This window comes from Drosophila simulans, chromosome 2R (assembly GCF_016746395.2).
Source record: "Drosophila simulans strain w501 chromosome 2R, Prin_Dsim_3.1, whole genome shotgun sequence".
NCBI lineage: Eukaryota > Metazoa > Arthropoda > Insecta > Diptera > Drosophilidae > Drosophila > Drosophila simulans.
In genome coordinates, this window is record NC_052521.2 from 16,696,303 (window position 1) to 16,717,459 (window position 21,157).

The 21,157-nt window shown below is 45.0% G+C and overlaps 6 protein-coding genes and 1 non-coding gene across 9 annotated transcripts; 3 read left to right on the top strand and 4 right to left on the bottom strand.

Moving 5' to 3' along the window:
- Positions 1-21: 21 nt before the first annotated feature.
- On the bottom strand, positions 22-4,914 carry LOC6735268 (WD repeat-containing protein 19). 3 transcript variants are annotated; one of them, XM_044922454.1, is made up of 10 exons: positions 4,838-4,914; positions 4,556-4,752; positions 3,767-4,492; positions 3,080-3,695; positions 2,446-3,022; positions 2,108-2,390; positions 1,870-2,050; positions 723-1,806; positions 299-668; positions 22-240 (listed from the first exon to the last, which is right to left on the bottom strand). In XM_044922454.1, the coding sequence occupies exons 2-10, from the start codon at positions 4,714-4,716 to the stop codon at positions 135-137; spliced, it is 4,104 nt and encodes a 1,367-aa protein (XP_044778389.1). In that variant the 5' UTR covers positions 4,717-4,752; positions 4,838-4,914; the 3' UTR covers positions 22-134. The 3 variants fall into 3 exon arrangements, with proteins under 3 accessions (XP_044778389.1, XP_016028618.1, XP_016028617.1); XM_016181541.3 differs by lacking the exon at positions 4,838-4,914 and having other exon boundaries at positions 3,080-3,692; positions 4,556-4,831; XM_016181540.3 differs by lacking the exon at positions 4,838-4,914 and having other exon boundaries at positions 4,556-4,831.
- A 147-nt stretch (positions 4,915-5,061) lies between these two features.
- Positions 5,062-7,112, top strand: LOC6735269 (rab proteins geranylgeranyltransferase component A). The gene is made up of 3 exons (XM_002082203.4): positions 5,062-5,242; positions 5,309-6,394; positions 6,452-7,112. Exons 1-3 carry the CDS (start codon positions 5,194-5,196, stop codon positions 6,850-6,852), a joined length of 1,536 nt encoding a protein of 511 aa, XP_002082239.1. The 5' UTR covers positions 5,062-5,193; the 3' UTR covers positions 6,853-7,112.
- Positions 7,113-7,270: 158 nt separating this feature from the next.
- Positions 7,271-9,883, bottom strand: LOC6735270 (serine/threonine-protein kinase hippo). The gene is made up of 2 exons (XM_002082204.4): positions 8,453-9,883; positions 7,271-8,396 (listed from the first exon to the last, which is right to left on the bottom strand). Exons 1-2 carry the CDS (start codon positions 9,738-9,740, stop codon positions 7,678-7,680), a joined length of 2,007 nt encoding a protein of 668 aa, XP_002082240.1. The 5' UTR covers positions 9,741-9,883; the 3' UTR covers positions 7,271-7,677.
- Positions 9,884-10,771: 888 nt separating this feature from the next.
- Positions 10,772-13,412, top strand: LOC6735271 (parkin coregulated gene protein homolog). Its single transcript, XM_016168524.3, has 5 exons — positions 10,772-11,100; positions 11,193-11,371; positions 12,664-12,835; positions 12,946-13,095; positions 13,154-13,412. The coding sequence occupies exons 1-5, from the start codon at positions 10,836-10,838 to the stop codon at positions 13,312-13,314; spliced, it is 927 nt and encodes a 308-aa protein (XP_016028619.1). The 5' UTR covers positions 10,772-10,835; the 3' UTR covers positions 13,315-13,412.
- LOC6735272 lies at positions 13,327-14,354 on the bottom strand. The gene is made up of 3 exons (XM_016181539.3): positions 13,956-14,354; positions 13,753-13,896; positions 13,327-13,680 (listed from the first exon to the last, which is right to left on the bottom strand). The coding sequence occupies exons 1-3, from the start codon at positions 14,077-14,079 to the stop codon at positions 13,565-13,567; spliced, it is 384 nt and encodes a 127-aa protein (XP_016028620.1). The 5' UTR covers positions 14,080-14,354; the 3' UTR covers positions 13,327-13,564.
- Positions 14,355-16,109: 1,755 nt separating this feature from the next.
- On the top strand, positions 16,110-17,340 carry LOC27206182 (thioredoxin-related transmembrane protein 2 homolog). Its single transcript, XM_016168525.3, has one exon. The coding sequence runs from the start codon at positions 16,257-16,259 to the stop codon at positions 17,070-17,072; it is 816 nt and encodes a 271-aa protein (XP_016028621.1). The 5' UTR covers positions 16,110-16,256; the 3' UTR covers positions 17,073-17,340.
- A 2,217-nt stretch (positions 17,341-19,557) lies between these two features.
- Trnah-gug lies at positions 19,558-19,629 on the bottom strand. Its single transcript has one exon. It is a non-coding gene; the product is annotated as a tRNA-His (tRNA).
- Positions 19,630-21,157: the final 1,528 nt, after the last annotated feature.

A 21,157-nucleotide genomic window follows, 5' to 3' on the forward strand; every position in this document is an offset into this window, starting at 1 on the left:
AACAGAAAAATGGCCAGAACATTAGTGATATATGAAGTGTATTTTTTGCATTGCCGCTTATAAGAATATATTTTTGGTGTTGTGATTGTGATGTGCAGTCTATTCGTTTGCTTCAGTCCTTAAATAATTCAATCTTAAGAGGCTGCCAGAATGTATGGCCTGATGTCCTCCACATCCAGGAGCTGCTCCGGAGCCACGTTCTCGCCACACATGGGACACTCTCCATTCTCCGACAGAATACTGTAAATTGGATACAATTAAGTCAAATTTAGAAAGGGCAAGTTCGTACGAAGCTTACTTCTCCATCTCTGCGCGAAAGGAAAGAAAGTCGCACTGTGGACATGAGGTCATCAGTTGCTTGATGATGTGCTGCCCAGTGGCAATGCAGATGGGCAGTGTGGTCTTGCAGCTGTAGCAGGTCACCTCCATATTGGCCAAGTTCGAGTCGCAAATGGGACACTCCATGGTTTCGTCATCGATCTCGTCCCGCAACTGCTTAATACCCTTGGGAGCCTTGCGGACAATCGACTCGATCTTCTTCGCATACCGGGGATCCAATTGATTCCGATAATCCGGACGCATCAAAGTGGAGGCGTAGGTAAACGCCGACTTCTTTAGGCCAGCTCGATGACATTCAATTACCGTGGAGGTGAGAATGGGAATGATATCTGAATAAAAACATGGTTGTATACATCTTCAAATAAGAATAAGAAAGTTCTTACGTTCGGGAAACTGGGATATGCAGGCGGCTACTTGAACAAGCAGCTTGGCGGCCAGCAAATGATTGCCCAGTTTGACGTGGATTCGCACCAATGTGTAGCGATGTAGTAAAATAAACTGATGCCTCATCTCAGCCGTAACGGATAGATTATTCCGACGCAGTTCCTGGTACATGGAGTACAACAGATCCCTTGCCGATTTGTAATTTCCAGCGATCTGTTCCTGATTGGCGATAATAACCGCCGTCTTGGCGGCATCCTTGTAGTGCTTCCTCGCCATGTACAAACGGAAGAGATAGCGTGGGTCTTTCGGTACGCCATCCACTTCGCCCAACAGAAACTCGATTAGCTGAGAGGCCAATTGTTCATTGTTCGAGGTGGCCACACAGTCAATGGCCAGCGATAGCGATACCTGCTCCTCGTTGTTGAAAGCGGATGCTTTTAGCAGAAACCTGAGGGCTTTGGTAAATTCCCTTGCCAGAAAGTAATACTTGCCCGCCAGCAGAGTATACTTTTCACCCTCAAAATAGTGTGCCAGTGCCAGATAATCGGAGGATTTGGCATTCTCGTATCGCTCCAAGAGCTCCCCGTGTCGCCTCAACTTGTTATGTCGCTGGGCAAGGGCGAAAGCCTCCTCCACACAGCCGCAGATGACGAGGAACTGAAGGGCCTGCTCAACATCGCCAATCTTCTGGTAGAACTTGGCCAGCAGCTTGGCCGAGTCCATGGATCGCGATTCTAAAACAATTTCAGAGGCTGCATGCGGATCGCACAGGTGGTCCAGGTAGATCCTAACACAGGCATCCAAGTCACCCGCAATACGATAGCTTCGTATTGCTTCCTCATAGTGGCCATCGTTCTCTTTTGCCTTGGCATAAGCGGCATGAAGTTTGGTACTTTTCACCTTGGGTAAAATATTATTGGCCTTGTTCCACATCTTAAGTGCAATATAGTGGCCACAGGCCTCGTCATAGAAACCACCACGCTCATACAATCCCGCTGCCTCGGTTAGATGTCCCACGGTGGCCAACAGTTCCGCGCAATCAAACAAAAGCTGCTGATCCTCCAGCTCCACAGCATATTGAATCTTTAACATAAGGAAAGGTTTATGTAAATCTTTATCTTAGTTGAAGATCAGATATTGGTTTACCCCACGTCTGAAGTCTCCCGCTCTGATAGAAGTTCTTGCAATACCCATTTTGCAGAGACGGACATGCTCCTCGTATTCGGGGGAACTGTCCATCAAAGCATCCGTTTCAGTCTCCTTGCTGTTGATTAAGTCCTCCTTGTACCCTTTCTCGTAGTGGTATAGAGCATCAGTATAGTTTCCACTGCAAAATAGTAAGGAAAATATTTAAATACTACTGGTACAGTATTAGGTGCCTTACTTGAACTCCAATTGTTGGGCGTATTCCCTGGCTATATAGGGTACCTCTTGCGGATCGTTTTTGTGGGCCAAAAGCAGCGCCTGGTCCCATTGCAGAAGATCTCGACAGAGGTCCAGAGCTGCTCTTGTATATACTCCTTTTAGCATGTGCTCTTTGGCCTGGTCGTACTGGGCCAAGAGTGTACAACAGCAGCCGATAAGCATGTCCAGATCCTCCACGTAGCGCAGTTCACCCAAAGCATTAACCAGGGCAGCATCGCCAAGCTGACGGTAGGCTCGAATTGCTGCAAATACATAGAGTTCTAATTTCAAATCTAAGCGAAAGAAAATTAGTGTTACCTATATCGGGTTCCAGATCGGAAATGGCCTGCTCCCCAAACTCGCGCCAGGCGCTGCTCTGGTTCATCTGCTTGCACAGCTTGTAGGCTTCGTCGTAGTTTCTCAGCTTCAGGAGCACCTGAAGATTGGCTGCCTGGCTGTTGCTGGGATTTACGACGTGGGTACTGAGTGATTGTGTGGCATACTGGCCACCATCTATATGCAAAGCCATTTCTCCGCCGCAGAGCAGCAGAGGAAATTGACCCGGATTCAGTTTGGACTCACCCACCATCAGGGTGTGTGTCCCTTGTACAGAATGCCGCACAAAGACGTGCGTATTTACGATTCTAGCATCGTAGCTAATGAAGATATTCGGCTGCGTAAGATCCCAAAGGCAGCCAAGGCACTGCTTGGGAATGTCCGGAATGAGCAGGGCCTCCTCGACAACGGGGAGGAAAACATAGCCCTGGGAATGATCATCTATAAAAATGACCTTGGTGCCCTCGATGTCCATGAAGAGCTGCCGGATGCCCATACTGTGTCTGTAGATTGTACAGCTGTCCCATTTTTCCAGGGAATAGAACACCAGGTGACCAATCTGGAATTATATTATAAGTTATTACGCAAAGAACAAACCTATTTTCAAGCTACACACATCTGTAGCAAAGATCAGAAGCTCCTGGCTAAGTGCAAAGCACGTGATCACCGCATCACTGGGCATATTGGGCAGAGCTGTTGGAAAAACCGCCTGCAGTTTGTCCTTGCAGTTTGGATTGTCGGCGGCAATGGCCTGAAGTATAAGCTGTGGTGGACATAAAGCGGCACAGTAGTCCGCATTCAGTTTCATGCTCTCCACGCTGCGTGGAAAATCGCGTTCGCTTAGTGGACGAGGCTCCTCGCCCAAACTCTTGCCGAGATCATAGAACCATACGTGCTTTTCAATTCCTGTAGCAAAATTGTATGGCCCCACGGCCATGAAGGTGGGCTCTCCCTCCAGAGGCAAGCGGAATGGTAGCGACTTTGTCTTGTCCGGTGCGTAAACATAGATGGATACCTCGGCGAGACTGCTCAACAGCACAAACCGAGGTGCAGAGACGGCAAAGAGATGTGGCAGCTTGGTCACGTAGATGTAAACAGTACCATGGTTCGTTGTAACCGCCAATAGTTGGCCATCGGGCGACCAATCGATCATCTGAACACCGGCATGATCTGGCACGGTAATAATACGTTCCGTCTCCTGGAGATTCGTTATTGAATGAATCTTAATGCTGCTTAAAAAATGTGAATAATAACATACGTATGTTTCTTAACAGGTTTTATATATAAGAATATAAGTACTTACCTGTCATCCCCGCAGGAGGCAACTATATCTAACGTAGGGCAGTATGCCAATCCGGTCAAGCTGTCCTTGTGGTTCTTCACCTGCCAGAGCTCCTGTCCGACGTCCTTGGGATGCGTAGAGATGGCCACTACATGTCCGTTGGAAAAGCCCAGCAGGATATACCCATCGCCAAACCACTTGTGCTGCATCAGCGATCCGTAGCGACTCTGGAAGCCCAGCTCCGTAGGATTCTCGGGCTCGGGCAGATAGTAGAGAAACAGAGTACGCTTGCCGATGATCATGCTGATGGCATTGTCTCCCGCAATACGTTCGTCGTTGGCCATTTCGGCGAAGTACATGTCGGTGGGCGCATCTCTTAGCTGGACCACGCGCACTGTGTCGCCATCCTCGTTGCTCAACGAGAAGCTCTTGTCCTCCGAACCGAGAGCCAACAGATTCTGGGCGGACCAGGCGCCGCAAGTGATTCGTTTGCTGTGCTTGCCCAGAACCGGTGTGGGTCGCTTTCCGCTGCGGTGGTTATAGATGGCCAGATTACCGCGTCCTGTGCCGACAGCCAGTAGTTGTTGCTGCTTGGACCAGAGAATGCAAGTGAGCGGATCTCGAAGACCCGTCTCCACACTGATCTTTTCCTGGCTGTTATACTCCCACAGCGTTATGTTTGGAGAGCCACTGGTGATGATGCCCAGCAGGTCACCCTCTTGGTCCCAGGCGAATCCTGAACACAGCCTGGAAAAGGGATTCCATTACTGGTCATTATTCATTATTACATTGGTATTGAGCATAGCTCACCCAGAAAGTATGATGCGCTGCACCAGTTGGCCCTGCCGATTGTACAGGGCCACCGATCCATCGGTTCCAGTTGTGGCCAGCAAAGCCTTCTGCCAAATAAAGTACACATCTCCGATCCCGTGCGGTTCCTCATATTTGTAAAGGATCTTTTCAAAGGACATTATTGGCTTTGTTTCTGTGTTTCGGCAGCGTACATTCTGCAATTTTTAATTTTCCGGCTTTTGTTTACGAATTTTCCGTTTCCATGGTAGCGGCGACTACAACTACAAGCACAACTTCCACCTGTATGTGTGCATTCTTATTGCACCTGTTGATTTGCTTAATGGGAAATTCAGTATTTTCAGTATCGCCTGCGATAACTTTTGAATTAGACAATTTTTAATATAAATAAATGCTTAAAAAGTTGTAATGCAATGTTAAACTGCATTATTTACAAAGGTTTAATTATATTTAAAATTTAAAACAATTTTTAAACGCTTCGTTTCGTTAGCCAATACTGTAAACAGCTGTTTGTTGGGGACGTCATCGTTAACTGCGCATCTCTAAACAGCTGTTTAAGTAAATTCGCAATAAATTCACGGAATACTTTATTTATCTGTAAATATAGTTTGAATATCAGTGCAAATAAGGCTTAAAACATGTTGGATGACCTGCCGGAGCAGTTTGACCTGGTCGTCATAGGCACAGGTAATTAAGAAGCTATGAAAACAAGTTTCAACCACAGATGAGTCATTCGAGGGACGCCCTTTTCAGGCTTCACCGAGTCCTGCATCGCCGCTGCGGGCAGCAGGGTGGGAAAATCGGTGCTCCACCTGGATAATAATGAGTACTACGGGGATGTATGGAGCTCCTTCACCATGGACGCTCTATGTGCCCGCTTGGACCAGGAAGTCGAGCCCCATTCCGCATTGCGAAATGCAAGGTACACTTGGCATACCACGGAAAAAGAATCTGAAACAGATGTACAATCCTGGAATAGGGATTCAGTGCTGGCCAAGTCGCGACGCTTCAGCCTGGATCTCTGCCCGCGCATTCTGTACGCAGCCGGAGAGCTGGTGCAGTTGCTCATCAAGTCTAACATCTGCCGCTATGCTGAATTCCGAGCCGTGGACCATGTGTGCATGCGCCACAAAGGTGAAATTGTGTCCGTGCCCTGCTCCCGTAGCGATGTCTTCAACACCAAAACACTGACCATCGTGGAAAAGCGCTTGCTGATGAAATTTCTCACCGCCTGCAACGATTACGGCGAGGACAAGTGCAACGAGGATTCGTTGGAATTCCGGGGACGAACGTTTCTGGAATATTTGCAGGCGCAGCGGGTGACCGAAAAGATATCGTCGTGCGTGATGCAGGCCATTGCCATGTGTGGCCCCAGCACCAGCTTCGAGGAGGGTATGCAGCGCACACAACGATTTCTGGGCAGTCTGGGCCGCTATGGCAACACACCCTTTCTCTTTCCCATGTATGGCTGCGGGGAACTGCCGCAGTGCTTCTGTCGTTTGTGCGCTGTTTATGGAGGCATTTACTGCCTAAAACGAGCCGTTGACGACATTGCCTTAGATTCCAATTCAAATGAATTCCTGCTGAGCAGCGCAGGGAAAACTTTGCGTGCCAAGAATGTGGTCTCTGCCCCCGGCTATCCACCAGTTTCAAAGGGCATCGAGTTGAAGCCGCACATCTCACGCGGCTTGTTCATATCGTCCAGTCCCCTGGGCAATGAGGAGCTGAACAAGGGAGGTGGCGGTGTAAATCTTCTCCGACTACTTGACGATGAAGGTGGACGGGAAGCCTTCCTAATGCAACTGTCGCACTACACAGGAGCCTGTCCCGATGGTTTATGTAAATACTTAAAGAAAATATGTGAATTATTCTTTTTAAATGAATGCATTTTTACAGATATCTTCCATCTGACCACGCCAGCGTTAAGCGAGGATCCAGCGTCTGATCTAGCTGTTTTCACTAGCCAACTCTTCGATCAATCAGACCCACAAATAATATTTAGCTCATACTTCACAATTGCTGCCCAGTCTAGTAAAAGTCCCGCTGCCGAGCACATTTACTACACCAATCCACCTACCTACGAGCTGGATTATGACGCGGCCATTGCCAATGCTCGCGACATATTTGGCAAATTGTTCCCAGAGGCTGACTTTTTGCCACGAGCCCCAGATCCAGAGGAGATTGTCGTGGATGGTGAAGACCCTAGTGCCTTGAACGAGCACAGTTTGCCCGAAGATTTGCGGGCGCAACTGCACGACATGCAGCAGGCTACTCAGGAAATGGATATACAAGAGTAGACATAATTAAATAAAAAGGAGGTTTCCTTGGTCTACATATATCATTACATATTAAACTATTTTCTTAAGTATCTTTCGTCAAGTAAAATATTAAATGCAATTTTTGATTCATATATTCCTATATATTTATTATGTAAATTATTTATAATTGCTAAAAGTACTAGGTATATATAAATGTTTAAATGTGAGTGTTTCTGTGCATTTTGCTTTGATAAATATATGTTCGAAAAATATGCATTCCAATGCGTATAAAAATGTTTCTCCTTTATAAGTATTGCTTGACGGGTTACTGTTTTTATCGCACGAAGACAGAAAATAAGTGTTTTAGAGATTAAGGTTAATAGTTACCAAGGAAGAACGAATATTATAAGTCTTATTAAATTATGATAAGGCCTGGGCAGTTCACAATACGTGCAGCTACAAGAAACGCAAGATAAATTTTATTCGAGCATAACTATTTATATTAAAAGACAGATCATTGGAAGCTAGGATATAAGAAACCAAACATAAATGTGATGAAAACTAACAGAAAATATGTTTTCGTGCTGGAAGATACTGCCGATGACTCTTCTTTTCTGTTTTCACTGCATTTTACAATAAAGCTTTTGTGTTTTCATTTCTTGTGATTGATTTTAGACCCTTCCACCAGGTTGAATTTGCACAATGCACGAATAATTTATAGAGGATACAGATGATGGGTCTGTAAGATTCATGATGGTTCTGTAAGATTCAGTAAATCATCTGCAAATTTAACCCAATGTAGAGGCAATTGAGTGAGTCAAGATTTCATAATCAGTTGTCTTGCGAAATTGTGAGTTGCTTTACCTATATCTTAATCAGATTATTATTGATATTCTGCTGGCGTTTGCGCTTCGCATTCATGGCGTCAACAATGGGCTGCCGCTTGGCATTGTATTTCTTGTTTAGCTGTTCGATCTCCAACTCCATCTCGTGATCGATGTTGCACAGCCGCTGGTTCAGATCGTCGAAGGTAAGGAACTTGAGGAACTCAAACTCACCCTCAACGTAGGCGTGCGATTGCGTATGCATATGCTGATTCTGATATGCGGGCGGCGGTTGAGCTGGAGCCGCTGCCGGTATTCCCTGCTGGCCCATTGGCGCAGCGTTGCTGAGCAGCAGATTCGGTTGATTGTTGAGCGCGATGAGTTGTTCGTTCATCAGGGGATAAGCCATCAGAACTTGCTGCTGCTGCTGGTGCTGCTGCAGACCATACTGATTAATGGCGGAGATCTGCTGGAACTGCATTTCCATGTTGTGCTCCCAGTTGTTCAAATCGTTGGCTCCGCTGGCCAGATGCTGTTCCTCCTGCTGTTGTTGCTGCTGCTGCTGTTGTTGTTGTTGCTGCTCCGCTGCTGCCGGAGAATACTCTGTGGCTATGGGTTTTTCATCGCCACGACCATCTCCCGCATTTTTGCGATCGAAGTGCTCCAGGAATTGTGGCCTGTAGCGGTTTCGCGGCTTCTGATCGTCGTTGTTTTTGGCCGTTGTGGAGTCGTCCGAATCGGAGTTGATTACCATAGTGCCTGAATAACAGACAATACATTAACAAATGGCCAGGCCAGCCCAAAAATGTACATACCCAAGTTCGACTCCAGCTCCACCATTGTGCCGCTGTCAACTGCCGGCATGTCCAGAGGAGATGCTGTCGAGGAGGCCGCTGCAGGAGCAGTTGCCTTGGACAAGTTCCTTAGCCCACCCGGCCCCAAAGTGCCCTCATCCGCGCCTTGCTCTGCATGCGCTATCATGGTGGCATCTGAGGCAGAGCTCTGTTGGTATTCGCCGAACTTCTCCGGCACCAGAGTACCCGGATCCTCCATGAACGCGTTGTCCATGATGTGTTGTTGCATTCCGTTTTCCTGGGTGGCTAAGCTCTTCGCCTGACTAGCAGCCAGGGCGCCGCCAAAACTGCGATTGGCGCGTTGTTGTTCTCGGATGGCACAGGTCTCCTCGAGCATGGGCTTTAGGATCGATCGGTGCTTGGCGTTGCGTATGAACTCGTGCTCCAGCAGTTCAGTGGCCGTTGCCCGGTCGTCTGGCTCCTTTACCAGGCACTTGCTCACGAAGTCAATGAACTCTGTGCTCCAGCGATCAGGTTCCCGGAACGATGGTGGTGGCTTCTGCGGAATCATAAAGATGGCTCGCATGGGATGGATTTCACCGTATGGGGGCTTTCCCTCGGCCATTTCCAGGGCGGTGATGCCCAATGACCATATGTCTGCCACACAGTCGTAGCCAATCTCCTCAATCACCTCGGGGGCCATCCAGAAGGGCGTTCCGATCACAGTGTTTCTCTTGGCCATTGTGTCCGTGAGCTGACCGGCGACTCCGAAATCGGCCAACTTTGCATAGCCTTCGGTATTAAGCAGGATGTTGGCCGCCTTGATGTCGCGATGGATCTTGCGACGCAGATGCAGATAGACCAAGCCCTGCAGTGTGTCCGAGAGAACAGTGGCTATCTCATCCTCCGTCAGCGTCTTCTTGCGCAGACGCATAATGTCGGAGACGCTGCCGGCGCCACAGTACTCCATGCAGATCCACAGGTCATACTGCTTGAAGTAGGAGCCGTAATAGCGCACCACATACGGCGAGTCGCACTGTTGCATAATGGATATCTCCTTGATGATCTCGTGCAGGTCGGACTCCACCGGCACCAGCTTGATGGCCACAATGGAGCTGCTTTCCTTGTGAACTGCCTTGTAGACCGATCCATAGCTGCCCTCGCCCAGCTTGTACATAATGTCGAAGACCTTTTCAGGCGGCTGTAGAAGCGACTCCTCCGACAGCTTCTTCAGCTTGAAGAAGGAGCAGGAGGAGGATATGTTGGGCGATTTCATATCTACAACGCTGGTCACCTCTGGCTCAGACATTTTTAAACAATTTTTTGATTTAGCACGAGAAAACAGAGATAATTGGCTATTCACAGCGACATATCACACTTTTGTTCTTTATTCGCACCCGATCGCTAGCCAACACTGGTACTTCTCAGTGCCCTCGCACTTTGCAACACGCCACCCGCACAGAACAGGTGCGGCGTTGCCAGACAAACGCCGAACTCTGCAGAATGTAAACAAAGCACCAGTGCTGCATAGCAGAATTAGCGATTTATCGATAAGTTTTCTTGGCGCGCTTCCTAAAACGTATTTTATTGGCTCAAAATTATGGGATTACAATTAAATTTACAATTCACCCATGCTTACCTCATTTTTGATCTTTGTTTGAGATTCTATTATTCTATTTCTATGTTTTTCTCTAGGCACTTGATAAGAATTATGAAGATGCCAAAGTTGTACTTTGATTTAAAAGCTTTAATAAATTCTGATTAACAGAAAAGGTAACATAGGTAATTTATTATACTTTATATAAGTTTTAATATTTATTGATTACTTCTGAAAATTAAAATATATTGCTTTTATGGATCAATAGTTGTTTATTTGTTTTTATAGTTTATTACTCAATCAAATGTAATAAAATAAAACCCGGATTAGCAATAAGTTTCCTGGCATGATTGACATGAGCTGTGCCAATTTGTCGTTGTTAATCTGCGGTTGCGCCCCCAGAAAACCCTGATCCCCTCCATTCCGATGAGTTCGCTGACCTGAAATGCCCAATAAAACTGCTTGGGAAATCCATGTGCACTCGGGGACTTTGGTTAGTGCACAGTCGAATGATAATAACAACATAACTGGCGCCTATAAGGCTAACCGGCTTGCTATTGTAAAATATGCGACTGGAAGAGAGCACCGCAGCGAATGCGAGCAAGCGGCTTTAGCTCCAACTGCTGGCTTATCGGTCACTAAGCCGCCCCAGGCCTTAGCAACGTGCTCCATAGAAACGACACGACACCCAACAGCAACAGCAAAAGCAACGCCAACACCAGGAGTGCCAGCCTGGCTACAGAAATTCCTTCGCTCGGCAGTTCGCTGTTTACACTACGTGGCTGCACATCGTCGCATCATCCGGAAATGGCCATGGCCCAAACGGCACGCACCGCGACGGCAAGGCGTCCCACGCACGACTACCACAGGCCGACGCGCTCCAAGTCCGCCAATCCGGCGCAACTGCGTCCACTTAGCGGCATCCATGGAGCAGCGGTCTCGTCGCGTCCGCGCTACGTTCCACCCTTCTCCATTCAGTCGCAGCAAAAGAACACGGTCGTCATCGACGGACCCATCCACGAAACCGCCCCCAAGACAGCCAGTGCCAGGAGTCGGGTGCCCAATCCGAAAAGTGCGTTAGTTTGTTTATTTGGGTGTTTCGCCCATCGGTATTTGTTTCCCTAATGACATCCCCGCCCCATTTGCATTTGTACTGATTTTCAGTTCTGAGGCGCCAGCAAAAGTCCATGTCCACCTTCAACTTGGGCATGGGTCTTAATGGCTGCTCCGCCGGTGGGGCTAATGATCCGGGACGAGGAACACTCTTTCGAATGTACTTCGACCGCGGCGACCTGCCCATTAAGATGGAGTACCTCTGCGGGGGCGACAAAATCGGATGGACGGTGAGTGGGGGGAATTGGTAGGGAAATAAATTCCATTAGGTTCGTTGTTAGTTGATTTATTAATTATACTATATATATGGGAATATTATTTAGTTCGAAATGAAATTGAGTAGTAGCTCATAAGAATTCAGATAGGTCATACATTTAGAGCTTGTAAATTAATTCTTTTTAAGACCTTACAAACGGGTAATGATTTATTTTTGTAACGATAGCTAGAATTTTCCGTATGTCTGTCGGCAAACTTAAACTTCATCTATGCAAATGTGAGTCAATGCAAATCAAAATCAAAAGAAATTGCACGACTGTCACTAGAAAGGGGTAACCTTACCACTCGGTGACCCATAGACAAAGCCCATATTTGAATTCAGCTCGAGTTTCGTACACCTGCGTGTCCAATTATTTCAAGTGTTGCAGCTGAAAGCAAAAACCGAGTAAATAATATGCCATTGTCTATTTCCGGAGTTAGTAGAGCTCCACGGCTGACGGGCAAGCGATTCCGCCGGAATGCGACTACTGACATTCAAAACGTCGCACCGTCCAACTGTCAGTCAATTTTTACCATGGAACTCCGCTGCAATCGGAAAGTCATGGGTCCCCCAAATCCCACCCACCTCACATGGGTGTGTGTGACCCCTTTTGACTGGTTCAATGTCACAGACCTTGGATGGCACTCCATCTTATTCCATGTGGAGTCCACATATGCGGCGTATGTCATTTGGGTGGTGCGTTTGTTTATCTAGGCCGAAATGCCGTCGTGACAGCAGAATGATATGTGAGTGACACTGCCTGATTTGCGTCACGGGGTCGAAGGTCGAAGTTGGGGAACCCCATATGTGGGACTCACGCAGCGATGTCGCCTCTGACTTAAGTTGCTGTCTTCTTAAAATCAAAGTAAAATTCCTATTCTGAGTCATTTAAATATGCCTACAATCAGGTAAAGATAATGAGTTATATTATAACCCTTTGTTAGCTCAAATCAACTGAGCTAAGCTGGTAACTATAATCAAACCAGACTCTCGAACAAAGATTAGTCTAGACTTAGCACTGCAAGGTCTATAGGCAGGTACAGGTACACAGGCCCATTTCTCGATGTGTTCTAAAAATTTTCCACTGACAACGTAAGCAAACAAAGAGCATCTTAATGGAAATCAGCTAGGGCCTAACCGGCATGGCGTGCAAATATACACTTGCGAAACTTGCGCCACCGCCGGTACACGAACCAATTTCGAACTTGGAGCGCTCTATTCACCTTTGACCCGCCCACGGTGTCGCCTCTTCCCCATCTCCCCCAGGTGGACATTGAGAAGCTGGACTACAGCCTCTATCTGCCGCTCTTCTTTGACGGACTGGCGGAGACGAAACATCCCTACAAGACCTATGCCCGCCAGGGGGTCACGGATCTCCTGTTGGCCGGGGGCGAGAAGATACACCCGGTGATACCGCAATTAATATTGCCGCTGAAGAGTGAGTACCAGGGCATTGGCTGGCACGCAAATGCCTCGAAGTTTTTCGGTCTAATTTGCACCTTGCCAATGCGAGCACAAAACCAAATCCAAATACGCCCCCATTTGCAGACGCATTGAGCACACGAAACCTGGAGGTAATGTGCACGACATTGAAGATAATCCAACAGCTGGTCATGTCCTCGGATTTGGTGGGACCCGCCCTGGTGCCCTTCTACCGCCAGTTGCTGCCCATGTTCAATGCGTTTAAGGTGAAAAACTGTAGGTATTCCACTGAACTAGATAACTTCCATTGAAGGGAATATTCTGTGCTGATTAGTAAACTGCGGCGATGAGATCGACTACGCCCAGAAGAACAACCTGAATCTGGGGGACCTCATCGATGAGACGCTGCAGGTGCTGGAACTGCATGGCGGCGAGGATGCCTTCATCAACATCAAGTACATGGTGCCGACCTACGAGTCCTGCTACTTAAATTAGAACTACGCTTCATGGTCTTGTCCCTTTACATACAATATCATAAGTATTTATTGAATTTTACAAAACATTACAGCATTAAATAGATATTTGTTACCAAAGTGATGTGTGTTTAAATGGATATATGCTTGAGATTATATTTGTGGGTATATATATATATAAAAATATGTGATTTTGACCAACATCCTGGTGGGGATGCTAGTCGTGTTTGGGGCACGTCAGCTGGAAGCCAACGTGGCCCCCCTTTAGGTCTTCACTTGGTGGGGGCGTACTCGTTCTTCTTCACATTGTGGGGGGAATAGCGATTGTACAATCCCCAGATGGAGTTCATCAGCTTGTCGTTGTACTTGTTGGGCGAGTACTCGCGCTCTGGAAGTGCAAAATTGATGCGTAAGAGCTCCATTGACCCAGTGGATCGAGATCGTGGACATGTGTACTTACGGGTTGCTGCGTTCCCGTTGTCAACGGAACCCTTATCTGCGGCAGCGGACCTCATTCGGGCGATGATCAGCTCCCGTTCGTTGAATTGCTCGCGGATCTTGCAGGCTGCGAATGCACCTTGTGGAATGGCGGCCATCTTAACAACTGGGGGATTCAAAAGTTAGTTATATATTGATAAAATACTGGCTAAAATCACCACCCACCACTCAGGGAAATAACGCTCAGAAGGGAGATGATGAAGTCAAAGTTTCGCAATGGGCTTGTATTCCAGCACTCTGTAAAATGCTGATCGAGGTTGATGATTTTTTCGCACTGCTGCAGCAGCATTCAAAGGCCAACTCAAAGTCCGGAAAAAGTTTTTGGGATAGGGGGTATTTCGCTCAGATCGAAATGCGTCCCAGTGTCTTTGGTTTTTCTTTTTAGCACAATTTCAACTATGAATCAGATTAGGCCAATTGGAATGGTTAGTTTTGCACGATGGATTTGGCATTTAATGCCTGTCGTTTTTTTTCTGGAATTTGCTCGATTGTCTGCGATTGTCTATGCCTGCTACTCGGAGATGAACACTTAGCACAAGGGTTCGGATTTAAACTGAAGACGTCGCCTGGCTGCGAATGGAATTTATAGACCGCGTGTTCGGGGATCGGCTCGGTTCGGAGCTGCCAAGTGATAAGCGGGAGACAGGAGATCAGGCTGCCTTGATAGCGCGATTATAAAGCCGGCAAGTGATCGCCATTTTGTGCCACTTATCAGCTGCAGTTGTCATTGTTTTGGTTTTGCCTTTTTGTCACTTCCACACACAAAAGTCTATTTGTTTCCAAGCTCTACGGGAAGTTTCGATGGGCTGGGAAGTAGATTTGAGTGCTTGATATGGCTATCAGAGCCCTGGATCTATAGACCAGTTTTGCTAGCCTCAGCCCAGATTAAAGGTTCTCTTCCCCATCTCGAGTGTCCCTGTACTCAAATGGCTGACAATCTTAGGAGACTTTAATCCAAACCAGATTAATCCGGCTGCCAACACACTTCAGCATATTGGCAAAGGCATTTGTGATTATAATATTATTAAAAACTGACCTAAGTGCACGTTGTTTACTGGAATTTTCACTTAATTTTTGTTTTGGCGCAGACAATATTGATGCTTTTGCACCTTTGATTTGCCTGTGATTACTCACGATCTGGGATTTTCTAAGGTCTTGTAGAAAAAAAGAACAAAACATTTTCTTTATTGTTTTCATATTTCATTTCTATGGTGTTATACAAAACTGTGCACTTAAAAAAGTATATTTTAATTTAAATAAAATGTTTTCAACACATTTTTTTACAATAATGTGAATGATTGTTTGAAGTTAATTATAAAGCCACTAGAAAGTTGTTACAGAATTCGCTGAGGAGAATACTAATAACTCTGTTGAAAATTTTCCAGAAATACAACTTTCCCGGCCAGTTTAAATTTCATCCAGACAAACTAACTTTATTTGCCAGTGTATTGAACATAATATAATCGCTGTATAAACAAAGAACGGCCTACTAGCGAAACCAGTAAAGAGGTGGGTGATCGATCCGATGGGGATCATGGAGATGACCCTCGTAAAATGGTCTCAATAATACGATTAAAAATAAATCGTTTAGTCCAGTGACGCGCACAGTGTTTACTACAAAAAAAATTAATCTTTGCACAACGCGGAGAGCCAGTCACGATGGCGATAATACAGCCGATGCTCTATGAAGTGGGTACAAAATTCTCACAGTATTCACACAGTTCCAAACACATTTAATTTAGGAACTACAAAAAAAGGCCAACATAATTTTGTGCGATAAGGCGACTGATGGAAGCCACGAGCGTCTGAGATCACGTAGAGCCAAGCTTTTTCGCAGATTTGAACTCGGCGTGTGTGCCGATAATGAAGATCCTCGATGCCTTTTTTTACCTTTTTTGCAGTGGCCTTTGTGAGCTAGGTCAACAATCGCTCAATGACTTTAGCAAAATGCTGATGTAACAATAATTCGCTTATCAGTTTTGGTTGGTTTTCGGGCAAACAAATATGGTTGTTCCAAGTTCTGCTTACGGTTTTTAACTTTCGATTAATTATTATTTTAATAAAATGCTACAAATAACATTAGATTATTGAAAAGCTCATCCATGTTTATCAAACAAAAAAATTTATACTAAGTGTAAAAAAATAAATATTTTCAACTTGTAAGATAATAATGTATATAAGTAAATAAAACGGTAAATTTGAACGTTTAAAAAACCGAAATGTTAATTGACGATTTTGAATTTAAAAAGGCGCCAAAGAACTAAATACACTTTCCAGCACTGTCAAGGGTGCCACTGTTCTTTCATCAGGTGGCAACGCCCGTGCCAGACAACTAGGCTGCTAATTTCTAATCAACGGCGAGGCTAAAATTAACAATTGGCTGTCAAAAGCAAGAAAAGAAAAACTCGGGAAATTGTTAATTAAAACCGTGACCCACATCAGCGCATTCAGCCCCCGGACGCAGAGATGACGTGGAAGAAGCAGATGGCGCTGCTGGCCAAGCCATACTACTGGGTGAACATCCTGCTGGCCATATCGTACCTTTTAGCCAAAAAGACGCAGTTCATCTGCACCCGCCTATTTATTCTCGCCGGAGAGGATGAAGCATGCGACCTGGACAGTCGTGAGGTGGAAATATTGTTCTTCCTGCTGATCGTGGTGATGATACGGTCACGCAAAACGGGCAGTGTCACCATGATCAACTACTTGGCCTCGTCGTTCCTCTACACCAAAGTGGCCAATGCCATTTTGTGGGCCTACGCGGACTTCCGCTACGGCCTGGGCTTTCTGCTGCTCTGCGTCCTGGTGGGCATGGTGCTGCCGGAGCCCTCGTACCGCGGACCAGAGCACATCACCTACTTCCGCAACGCACAGGTCTTCGAGGAGGAGTTGGCCAGGGACAAGCGAACCAGCTGGCTGATCTGCTTCTACACGGTGTGGAATCCCAGCTGCGTAAACTTCGCCCCCGTTTTTGCCGAGCTCTCTGCGGAGTACAACACGGACCACCTGAAGTTCGGCAAGATTGACATTGGACGCTTCCCGGACGTGGCCCAAAAGTATCGCATCTCGGACAGCAGCTTCTCCCGACAGCTACCCACTGTGATCCTGTTCCAGCAGGGCAAGGAGACGGACCGCAGGCCCTGCGTCGATTCCAAGGGCAAACTGCAGAAGTTCTTCTTCTCCAGCGACAATGTGCGCGCCACATTTGGCCTTAACCAGCTCTACAAGGAGGCCGTGGAACGACTACCCATTGCGCCCAAGGAGGCCAAGAAGGTCCAGTAGGCTGTCCTGGCCACCACTGGTGCCATCTCATTTCTGCGTGCACGTGCTAATAACTGTTATTCGTTTAGTTCATAGTTTATTTTAACTTATTGAGGAGCTGCCACCGCCGAAGACACGTACAATTGCACTAATAATTGCATTCTAAACTCAGACGTGCTCTCGTCGCGATGCCATTGTAGAATATATTTGTATGATCTTGCATTTGCATAAATTGTAGCTTATCACCCAGGTACCAAATATATTTAAAAATGTGAAATGAGTCAACGAAGTTACAAGTTTCTTCTTAATTCCCAGCCGAGTCTAACATTTTATTCAATTAGCACCGCTCAAACGATCATTTCCGTTGCTCGTTTAAGAACAAGCAAACTTTAAGATGGACTGGACAAGCGTAAATTGAATGAATGTAATAAAGAACTTAGGCTGTATCCAAATAGCTAGTAAAATAGTGAAAATGTAGGGATTGAATATAGTTTCAGAAAGGAACTCATACTGGTGTTCAGTACAAATGTATATAAAGTGTTTGTGACAACCCACAATTTGATGACATATTTATTGTATTTTATACATTCTGACTTGCCGCTTAAAACCGAAACCTTCGTATCCCCCGGTTTATGAAATATAAAACCAAATGGGCCCGTGCCCGTTGTTGCTGCGAATGTGTTGAGCAAAATTGTATGACAATGCAAATGGCACAACAAAAATGTTTCCGGCGTGTTGCGTTCTGTTCCGAAATGGCCCCGCAGACATCGGCCATATAGACAGATCGTATATGGATATATATATATACATATATATTATATAAGAACCCAACAGGCCAGACGCAGAACGAAATAAACGCAAATCCCTTTTATCCATTCAATATGAACACACATACGTATAGAGAAACGGACGAATTTAAATGCATAAATACAGGCGACTGCACACCAATCACCACCCACCGCTCACAACCACCCCCACAGATGGGAGCAAGGCCTTTGTGGTTAATATTTGTATTTTTCTTTACTTTCATTGAAACGGCATGAAAATGGCCATTGCATTTTACGTGTATATTGTATTGTGTATGGTAAATAATGCGATTGTCTCACCCGGCTGTTTTATTTGCGGAAAATTTAAATTCGCCATTGCAATTGGGACAAGATTCACACCGTCCTGAAGTAATTATGGGACACTCTGTATCGCCCCACATCAGCACCCACAGCCCAGACCAGTTGCCTGCCACACCCATTCCTCCAACCAGTACTGATTTCCAAAGGCTGTCACCCGCTTCTCACGACGAGAAATCCAATAAGCACTTGCTCCGCAGCGGCAACAAAACGCATTGTTGTCGCTATTTTCACGTTGATTTCCCTTATTGCCACGGGAAAACCGGTGCTGGCCACATTCAATTGATTTTGAGTGATTTTTGGGCAAGTACCCAGTACGTACACCGAACATGGAATTTTATTTAAAGGGAAAATTGGGGTGTACGTTATTTTAAGGCTTGTGCTGCTAATTTGAACGAAAGATATCATTTAAGTTATATTCAAAATATTTGAAAGGATATTTTATATGGTGCAATGTAAGAAAATCATAGAATATATTGTCTTTTTATTTTTATTCCTTGAATCAGGGTATTTTAGGATCCTATTTAATTTTACTGTGTATTGTTACGTCTGCTCCGTTTCGGTGGCAGTATTTTTATTGCGTTTTTATGTCAACACCAGCTGGCAGCGTCTTAATATCCTTCGGTCGAAGTGCTGGATTGGGTTTTTGTATATTTCTGTCAATTGCTCACAATTAAATTAAAATTCAAGTCAAAGCCAGCCGCCATTCAGTTTTCAGGAAAAGCCGCAAGTCAGGACAATTGAAGCCAAGCTCAGGTGCTTTCCCTTACTATTTAAAGTGTGGCGCTTAAAAAGAGATTAAATAAATCAATTTTTGCTTGAAATATCCTTGGGAGATATATGGCCCAAGAGGTTTAGTTATTTTTATTTATAAGTTACAATTGCCTATTTTATCTAGCTGATTTCTGAGGTAGATATATTGGCTCGTTGAGGTACAAAAAACGATTTATAAAATAAATTATTAAAAGCCTCTATCTTAAACTCTTTCAATAAATGAAGGACATTGGAAATTTAAAATAAAATGTTACATTTCACATGCAAGTTGGCTTAAGGCTTTTGTATGCAAGCGCTTAAACTATGTACTTACTTAGTAAAAAATCTTTTGTTTCAAAAAAATTCCCAAATAGTAGAGTTAAGGAATAATTAGTGGCTTGAATTTTAAGCTTAATGGTAAAACTCCCAATGCTTATAAAATGGGGATCACATTAATCCTTATCTATCCATCCGCCTCCACATACCAAACACGCGGATTGAAGACTAACACATCCATGAGTTCTATAACTAGAGTACTTAAACTATAGAGCCAGATAGTCTGCACTGCAAACAAAATAGTGAGCAAAAAAAAAGCAGATCCTTCTCCGTGACAATGCATATTGCAGCATTGCCGTGACCAGGATTCGAACCTGGGTTACCACGGCCACAACGTGGGGTCCTAACCACTAGACGATCACGGCTATGAAGGCACTTGAATTTACGAGCGCCAATCGCGTTCATAAGTAGCTAGTATATGAGTGGCTAAGACTTCAAGCTGAAGCTGGGGCTATTTGCCTGCATTTCTTTGCTCCAAAACAACTTGTTTGTGGAGCAACTACCGCCTCTAATCGCAGCAATACTCAGACCAGCAACAACCGCAGCAGTGAAAGTCCAAAGCACTCGAGCAAGACAGACAAAGCCACAAAACCGACAAACCGTCAGCCGATAAACAAGATTTTGGCTCATAAATTAATTGGAATTTGCCAAGCCAGCACAAGTGGGCTTGCTGGGAGGCAGAAAGTGGGCGTGGCGCTGGGTTTAGCGTTTCGATTCAATTCGCTTTTGCTATCCGCATCGTTTTGCTGTTCGCAGGGTCGAAAATCCGGGTGGTGGCTAAAAGTTCCCAAAATAAACCACATATGAATAAATTTAGAACGCTACGAAGGAATTCATAAAGTTGTATTTCTCTAGGTATTTAAAATATTTAGTTATTTACTTTAGCAGTGCTAATAAATAATGTGATATTATATTGCTGTCGGTTTTAGGTACATTTATTCTCAATCAGATTTTACCTAAGATTAATTAAATTTATATATGTTTCGTTTCACCAAGTTTCTTATCTAACAACGCACCTCATAGTGATAAGAACATATTACTCTTATCAGGCCAAAGACTAAATATTATATATTATGATCAATTAAGCGGAAGGTGGAACAGATTGCAGATAATAAATATGTAAATGAAAAAATATGCCATAACTACCATTTCATGTCGACACTTTTTTGTGTGCAAACACGAAAAGTTCATAGAATACTATAGCTACTGGCATTCATTAATTTCGCAATAAATAAAAGTTTTTGCAAAATTGATGTCTGTATTCACCTATAGCCGGGGATTAATACTTTGTGGCACACTTGCGCTTCAATTAATAAATATAAAAGTCCGACATTTCGCTGGAAACAAATACAAATATGAATATACTCGAACTTTTGCTTTCATGAAACCATGAACAGGTTTGCATTGCCGGTAACCAAAGCTCGCCAATTTGAACTTGTACAATCCAGTTTCATTATATTTTGAATTTAACGATAATGTAATTACCCTCAAGTGCAGAATTATTTCAATGGCAGTTTTGTTTTTATTCTAGCCCACTTGCAAAACACAGGTGTGTGTGTGTGGTGGAAATCGTCGTCGTTTTGTGCCGTCGAAACCCTAAAAAATTGAAAAGTATTTACACGAAAGCTGCCAATTCAAATACACATTCCCACACTCGCCAAGTCCTTATACAAATATTTTTTTGTGAAATTCGTGGCCTGTTTTTTGAATATAGAAAAAACTGGACGCTTTTTGTGTGCGGTGAAAGTACTTGCGCTCCAATAACTCCACAAAGGTTGTGATGTGGGTTGGCCGGTTGGGAATCCGTAACAAAGTCCAGTTCGCATTCGCGAAAATATTTTTTTATAAGTGGCATATTACTTTCTAGGGTGTCCTTTTCATCGATGTGTTGGT

Coding starts and splice junctions, on each gene's coding strand:
- LOC27206182 (XM_016168525.3), top strand. CDS start 16,257: ATGACGTGGAAGAAGCAGATGGCGCTGCTGGCCAAGCCATACTACTGG.
- LOC6735270 (XM_002082204.4), bottom strand. CDS start 9,740: ATGTCTGAGCCAGAGGTGACCAGCGTTGTAGATATGAAATCGCCCAAC. Junction 8,397..8,452: donor GGAGCTGGAGTCGAACTTGG/GTATGTACATTT, acceptor TCTGTTATTCAG/GCACTATGGTAATCAACTCC.
- LOC6735271 (XM_016168524.3), top strand. CDS start 10,836: ATGGCCATGGCCCAAACGGCACGCACCGCGACGGCAAGGCGTCCCACG. Junction 12,836..12,945: donor ATTAATATTGCCGCTGAAGA/GTGAGTACCAGG, acceptor CCCCATTTGCAG/ACGCATTGAGCACACGAAAC. Junction 13,096..13,153: donor TGCGTTTAAGGTGAAAAACT/GTAGGTATTCCA, acceptor TGTGCTGATTAG/TAAACTGCGGCGATGAGATC.
- LOC6735268 (XM_044922454.1), bottom strand. CDS start 4,716: ATGTCCTTTGAAAAGATCCTTTACAAATATGAGGAACCGCACGGGATC. Junction 1,807..1,869: donor CGGGAGACTTCAGACGTGGG/GTAAACCAATAT, acceptor CTTATGTTAAAG/ATTCAATATGCTGTGGAGCT. Junction 669..722: donor CATATCCCAGTTTCCCGAAC/GTAAGAACTTTC, acceptor GTTTTTATTCAG/ATATCATTCCCATTCTCACC.
- LOC6735269 (XM_002082203.4), top strand. CDS start 5,194: ATGTTGGATGACCTGCCGGAGCAGTTTGACCTGGTCGTCATAGGCACA. Junction 5,243..5,308: donor CCTGGTCGTCATAGGCACAG/GTAATTAAGAAG, acceptor CGCCCTTTTCAG/GCTTCACCGAGTCCTGCATC. Junction 6,395..6,451: donor AGCCTGTCCCGATGGTTTAT/GTAAATACTTAA, acceptor GCATTTTTACAG/ATATCTTCCATCTGACCACG.
- LOC6735272 (XM_016181539.3), bottom strand. CDS start 14,079: ATGCTGCTGCAGCAGTGCGAAAAAATCATCAACCTCGATCAGCATTTT. Junction 13,897..13,955: donor GAGCGTTATTTCCCTGAGTG/GTGGGTGGTGAT, acceptor TGAATCCCCCAG/TTGTTAAGATGGCCGCCATT. Junction 13,681..13,752: donor CAACGGGAACGCAGCAACCC/GTAAGTACACAT, acceptor TTGCACTTCCAG/AGCGCGAGTACTCGCCCAAC.